The sequence below is a fragment of the Cannabis sativa genome, unplaced genomic scaffold (genome assembly GCF_029168945.1).
Source record: "Cannabis sativa cultivar Pink pepper isolate KNU-18-1 unplaced genomic scaffold, ASM2916894v1 Contig7, whole genome shotgun sequence".
NCBI lineage: Eukaryota > Viridiplantae > Streptophyta > Magnoliopsida > Rosales > Cannabaceae > Cannabis > Cannabis sativa.
The window spans coordinates 3,249,940-3,257,015 of NW_026870043.1; the positions used below are offsets into that span (position 1 = coordinate 3,249,940).

Genomic DNA, 7,076 nt, shown 5'->3' on the forward strand with positions numbered 1-7,076 from the left:
CACATGGATGAGTGCCGATAAAGATAACATCAACCAATATCCTATATATAATTATCACAAAAAAAAAAACAATATCCTATATATGACTTTCTTAATCTTGTCAGCATTATCTTATACGAGAATTCATTCTCAGCCAGATCAACCTTAGGGAACCATTGATAACCCATCACAGTTAACTGAGTTAAGTGTTCCCAAAGAAACATGAATCACAACCTTCAATGTCAACTACTACATTCTGAGTTTTTACTTTTTTTTAGTTCTTCAACAAACTTGGTGGAGTCAATGAGAACGAAAGAAAATTAAAATCTTGTACGCATCAAAAATGCTAAACAGTACAGCGTTCCTAAGCAAAAATAAAATATGTATTTCGAGTTTTAATAAGAAAACTACCACAAAACCATACAGTTTTCTTCAATCTCGTACCCATTTCACTGTATCCTAATTGCTAGTGCCAAAAACTCAAAGCTAAAATCAAAACCAGAATCGCTTTAGCAAATAAATCAAAACATTCTCATTTTCAATTAGTACATAAACCCACATCAAAACCCTTGAGCTCTCCTTCAATGCTCATCTACGAATCATAGCATTCAACACAATCTAATCCTCATTCTGACTTTCGTCTTTGACAAGCCTGATCATGTCATCAATTCTAAGAATCGTTATAGCAGCCTCCGTTGCAAACTGTACAAGGACATTTAGGGAAATGTTTGGTTGAGTGTAATGAAAAAGGGGATAAGAATTAAATATAGTAAAATTAAATTTAAGTAAAAGAGATATATAGATATATATGTATAAATTAATTGTCTATTGGAATAGCCTTCCCTAATTTATTTTTGAAAGAAATTGTCTTCCCGCCTAAATAATGGAAAGGCTATTTAATTTTCTATTGCTTTAGACTGCAGTCAGACAATGAAATAGAAAAACAAAATGGATTACATTCATTATCCTTAGGGCCTGAATTTTACCTGAATTATCTTCACTTTGCTCATTGCAGGCTCAATGACTCCTGCTTCCAAGTTGTTGCGAACAGTACCCTTTAACAGATCCAATCCCATGCTGCAAAAGTTGAAAAGAAAGCCAAAAATTTAGCTCTAGAACAAAGGACAATTTCCATTCCAAGAAAAATATATATTTTCAGAGTTTTCGGTCTAGGGTATACCCATGATTTTATAATTGTCCAAAAAATGAGTTTTTGCCTAATATCATTGCTCATTACAAACACCGGAACGGATAACAGTTAAAGTATTAAATAAAGATATGTAAAGTCAAATAGTTGTGCACTTGACACAATTGCAAACTGTCAAGTACACTTGCGCTAAAGTAGCATATGACATAAAAAGAAATGAAATAGTACAAAGGATGCTGAGAGCAATAAGATGGCATCTAACAGTCCAGCTTAGTTTGGAACAAAATCCAAGTTCGGTCCTCTCTGACAATGATAACAAAATTAAAATTTAGACGGACGTAAGGACCAGCAAAGTACCTAGATAGATGCTTCTTATCAGCCTTAGTCTGAGCAGTATGATGGTATGCCCGCAATTTTGCCACTAACTCAGTTGCATCCTTGGCAGCGTTGACAGAGAGAACCTACAGAAAGAGAGGTCGTCAAACATTTCAATTTCAGATCAGACCCATGGGGATACATAATGGACCCATAACATGTACAAAACTAAACCTTTGGTATGATCAGCAAAGATTCAGCAAACTCTGCAATAGCCAACTGCTCACGAGATCCTAAAGTTGTAGCAAGGTATTCCAAATACACAGATAATGCAGACTCGACTGCACCTCCACCTGCTACCACCTGCATACTCGGCCAACATAAAAATGAGCATAAACAATCAGAGTTCGTTCACTAGCCATCTCTCCAGATCAATAGTAAGAGTAACAAACATTTTTTGAAGTAAAAACACAATGAGTTTACTTTGTTCGCATTTCTGCCACAAAGGGTAGAAAATCTTTAAAGGACACAAGGTGATGTCAGAATTGTACAAAAAAATACAGAGACATGAGGGGCTCACAGTGTGCACAAATCAATAAGAAACGTAGAAACAACTCGAGGAGTAGCTCAAACAGTGAGGCATGCGGTTTGCTCCCACGAGGTATGGGGTTTAAGTCCTTTCCTCTTTTGGGTACCCCCATGTAGCAATTGGTATAGTTTCTTGGTCCCCAAATACTATGGGCTAAGGGAGAATTGTTAAAGGAAAAAGATAAAAAATTGGCCCCCTCTATCAAGGAGCCCATTTAGTTGGGCATCCATGACAGTACTTAACTAAGGATGACTCTAATCATTGAAATGAACAGAATAGGCTTGAAATATAAACGAAGACAAATATGAAGGAGTCAACAGGTTGAAAACTACTTTATTTTCATTTTCTTTTACAGTAAAATTTGGATTCAGATACATGTATCACATATCAGGAGAAAAGTTCATAATGTTTACCGTGTTTGACTCAAGGGTTCTCTTCACAATTGACAAAGCATCATGCAAAGCTCTCTCCATCTCATCAAGCATATAATCATTAGCACCTCGCAGGATCAATGAAACCTAGACAATTACACAATAATTAGATAATTCATTTTACACAGCAAGGTTTAACAAGGTGTTAAAGTTAAATGCCTCATGCATGACACTCATCTTGTAAATACTTCACCATGTACAAATAACTTTTAGGATAAAATAGTGATTAAGATCACAAGAGTAGTTTAAAGTAACAGAACTACCATTGATATAAATATAGAAGCAAGTATTAAGATTTTTATGTTATTGGTATTAAATTTGATTTGGATTCTTCAAATTAGACTCCTTATGAATTTAATTTTCCATTTGGTTTCTTAGATGTGGTTTTATGATTTATCTATAAATAGGATTAGCTGTGTTCATTAAATTCTTAGACATGATAAGAATTACTAAACATTTCTTTCTCAAGAATCTTCTCATTCTAAGTTTTTCTATTTCTCACCTCCTCACTTCTTTTCTACCTTGTTCTACATCAAATAGTTATACTAGAAATCTTTTCATTTTAGTTGACACATAACATTAATAAAACTCTAATAGCTTTTCAATTTTTGTCTTATTCAATGCTTTAGAATGAAGCAACTCCTATACGGCTTATCTCTTATTAATAAAAAATTTGTTTCATGTAAATTCTTTATAACCCTAAAATGTTTCACTTGTTACATTACATGTATATGATATAGTTTTGATTTGATAGTGAGGCCAAGTTAATACTGTAGCTACTTCATAAGAGTATGTAATGCAATTAAACCTCCAGACCAAATATAAATTGAGGTAATTAACTCAAGTACTCACTGCACTAGTATTTTTGGTCCCTTTTATCATTATCACATCATCATCTGAAATGCGCTCCTCTACAACTTCATCCGCAGATCCAAGAAATGATGGCTCAAATGTTTCCTCCCCTTCCATATCAGCAAATGTTGAGACCTGAAGACACATTATCATAATGAAAATCTACAAAAGTACCAATTGCAAATCTTAATAACATAACAGGGTTTAATACCCCACACTAACATGATTGCTGTAAAATTATCAAACAATGATTTAGTGTGTAGGCTACTTTAGTCATCATCACATCGACTAAGGATCTGTTGAGAGTATATAAATGAGAAAATTACCAAAGTTGCACCAGTAGCCTTGGCGACATGACGCATATCCTCTTTCCTAACACGTCTAACAGCAATAGCCCCAGCTTCAACAAAATACTGTAGTGACAAAAATTAATTAAAACAAAATACTTAGTAAACCATATATCCATTGGTCAAAACCATTATTTATACATTCTTCCACAATGTTAAATAAAAATTATATAGATACTTCTTTAACTTCTTCAATTTAAACATGGTGAAATCTTTGAGCTATAAAACATTTATGTAACCCTGGAGCTATAAAACATTTATGTACCCGTTGATGTATAAAATACCTTGAAAAAAATTAAACTTAATTGTTACCTGAATTCAAACAGAAGTTAGCAGAACATGAATATGTAACTGTGTACAAGAAACAAACATCCTCTAAACAGAAAATGGACATGACGAAGACAATTAGAAAGAAGAACAAAAGCTTGCCTTGAGTGCCATGTCATCAATCCCCTTAGTAGTCAGAACAACATTTGCTCCTGCTTTGAGAAGTTTCTCAATACGCTCTTTCGTCATATCAGCTTCCCTGTTAAGATTTGGGTGTCATCAGTAAATTCTCTAACACATTAATCTGAAAAGAGCTTTAGGTCATTTTGCTAGTCACCTTTGACGAATTTTTTCAAGTTCCCTAGGATCAGTTACTAAGACTTGAACACCCATTTGCATTTTTGTTTTCTGAAGATTAAAGTCAATACATGCAATTCTTGCAGGGGAAACTCTAGTAGGCATTCCTTGAGCAGCACGTCCTGTATTTAAAGCATAACCATTCAAAAGATAACTTTCTCTTGCACTTTTCCCATGAGCTTTCAAAATATTGATTCCCTGGAACAGTAAAATGCAACATAGTTCAGTATCTGAAAATGTAAAAAAAAACATCTTAACTGTTTATCTGCATCCTTTAAACCATATGTATAAACTATATAACCTCCATCAACAGATCACCACAGAATGGATAGCAACAAACCTTGATGGGATATCTAATTTCCCCTCGTGCATTGGTCATCTTTACAGCTTGTACAGAATCTACGACCTGCAAAGAAGAACTTGTACAAATACATAAGAAATTCCAAGAAGTAAATACAGCAGATATCATAAGTGCAAGATAAATCATACAGCAACAAAAATATTAAAAAGTCAAAACCCAACCATAAACTACCCACATAGGTAAAAAAAGTAAGAGTTGGACTATGGAAAACAAATTAAACCACGGATCTAAGAACACAAACTTATTAATGATATAGGAAATTTGAAATGAATGTTACTTTGAAAGGTATTGCTCCAATTAGTTGGTTGTGAGAAATAGCATACCAAATTTGCAAAGAAGTCACTATCACCAGCTATTAACTTTGATGACATGCTTGTCTTGGCACAGTTTACCAAAGAATCTTTTCCAAGCTTCTCAACCTTGAAAGAACAAGAAACAAAGGAATTATGAACATCTTATGCAAAATAAACATCATAAACGTGCATAATCTAATGCAAGAATAATATTTTTCACTGTAAATATACATTTCTACAAATACATATGAACAAATAAAGTAAGACTAAGTGGCAATAAAAACACCACAGACACATGTACTGCTCCGTGTGTGTCATAGTGTTGTTTAACCTCACTTTCAAGTATAAAAGATACATGTCAAACTTTAAACACCTTCCCCTAAACAAATTCATCACAGACGCCTTACCTTCACAGCCAATTTCTCCTCAACGTATTTACAGGCTTCCCTCATAGCAAGCTGTTCACATCAAGGCAAATACATAGATGTTAGGTAATAATACCTAAGGAATTCAACACACGAATTTCCATGTTAAAAAACTTAGGCATATGAAGATACTCACTCTATAACCACTGATAATGGAAGTCGGGTGAATCTTGTTCCTCACGAGATCATTTGCTCTCTGCAATTATTAAATAAACATCACAGATTACTATGCCAACAACCTTCATGAAATCAGCTGAATCAGAAAGGTTTCTCACCTTAAGCAACTCTGCAGCTACTATGACCACGGAGGTAGTGCCATCTCCAACTTCTCGGTCTTGAAGCTCCGCCAATTCCACAAGCACCTATACACCACAAATGGAAGTCAAATCACATACATAGAGAATATACAAAAATATAATATACACAAACATGAAAATGTGTGGAAAAAAAAATACAAACAAACAAATGGAAAGCTTGTTCCACCTTGGCAGCAGGGTGCTCAACTTCTAACATCTTGAGAATGGTAGCTCCATCATTAGTAATAGTCACATCACCAATATCATCAACTAACATCTGAAGTAACAAAAAGGCAAAAGTAACATATTTAAGGGTCCTTAGGTCGAACAAAGCAGATTGGACTAAAATTTCCACAAGTAAAATGTCAAAATAAGGCTCGAGAAAATGGAAGGGTACCTTGTCAAGACCAACAGGACCGAGCGAGGTTTTGACAATGTTGGCAACAGATTGACAAGCCATCACTATACTCCCCAGAAAGACACACAAATAACATCAATGTAAACCTAAAAAATGTAGAAAAATACAAAGCATATGACAGCATATATGGATAAATAGAGCGAAGGAGAGTACCATTTTGGGTACGAACGTCCTGACCGGATTGGCGGTCGCCCATAATATCGGGGGTTTGTGCTGAGATAGACATTTTTAGGGTTTCGGAGTAAATGAAAAGAAACCCTAAATCAGATCTATAAGGAAGGAAAAAGAAGAAGTAGCAGACGGCGATTCCTGCGAACTGCCTCTTGAAACTTCACAACAACATACAATACAACATAAAACAACAGCAGCAGCAGCAACAACAACTTCCGCTTTAGAGAGTGAGTACCCCTACTGATGTTTTCCTTTGTTCACTAACGAAAGGGTTTTAGAAGCCGCGACGTCGTTTCAGTCTTCTATTTACTTTTCCTTTTTATTTTTAGACACGGGTACAACAACTAAAGCAATCAATTAGGTTATTTGGGTGATTTCAAAGAAAAAAAATTATTATTATAAAATAATATAAAATAGATGAAAAAAAAGAAGAAATAAAAAGTGAATGAGAATTTCTCAGTTGTTTATTTCAGGGGTGAATCCCTATTTATACAAAAATATTGATTAAAGGAATGAGAAACTAAATTAATATGCAATAAAGGAAAATACAATCAAGCATTAATGGTGATAATTAATTTGGTGATTTAGACATCTATAAATAATATTTCATAATACTCCCCCTTGGATGTCCATAATAATTGCATTAATAAAAACCTTACTGAAAAACTTGGTCAAAAGAAAAAGAGTACAGTGTAAACTAGCTTCCCCTCATTTAGGCATTCGTGGAGATCTTAAAATCGACGAATTTCGATCTAGTTTGTCGTCTTCTCAAATATTGATGTTGTTGATAACTTTGTGAATAAGTTTGCAAGATTAACACTTAATTGA

General features: G+C 34.2%; 1 protein-coding gene across 1 annotated transcript; it reads right to left on the reverse strand.

Annotated features, from left to right (window-relative positions):
• Positions 1-344: 344 nt before the first annotated feature.
• LOC133033449 (T-complex protein 1 subunit alpha) lies at positions 345-6,585 on the reverse strand. The gene is made up of 17 exons (XM_061108177.1): positions 6,231-6,585; positions 6,057-6,121; positions 5,847-5,936; positions 5,639-5,725; positions 5,500-5,559; positions 5,346-5,396; positions 4,969-5,064; positions 4,625-4,690; positions 4,265-4,482; positions 4,090-4,186; positions 3,640-3,726; positions 3,314-3,448; positions 2,444-2,548; positions 1,676-1,804; positions 1,484-1,587; positions 966-1,056; positions 345-681 (listed from the first exon to the last, which is right to left on the reverse strand). The coding sequence occupies exons 1-17, from the start codon at positions 6,301-6,303 to the stop codon at positions 598-600; spliced, it is 1,638 nt and encodes a 545-aa protein (XP_060964160.1). The 5' UTR covers positions 6,304-6,585; the 3' UTR covers positions 345-597.
• Positions 6,586-7,076: the final 491 nt, after the last annotated feature.

Bases quoted from the DNA above. Each gene is read 5' to 3' on its own strand.
- LOC133033449 (XM_061108177.1), bottom strand. From the start codon at position 6,303: ATGTCTATCTCAGCACAAACCCCCGATATTATGGGCGACCGCCAATCC. The intron at 5,937-6,056 runs GTACCCTTCCAT...TTGTTACTTCAG, and splicing joins GTCCTGTTGGTCTTGACAAG to ATGTTAGTTGATGATATTGG. The intron at 1,057-1,483 runs GTACTTTGCTGG...CAACTTTTGCAG, and splicing joins GATAAGAAGCATCTATCTAG to CATGGGATTGGATCTGTTAA.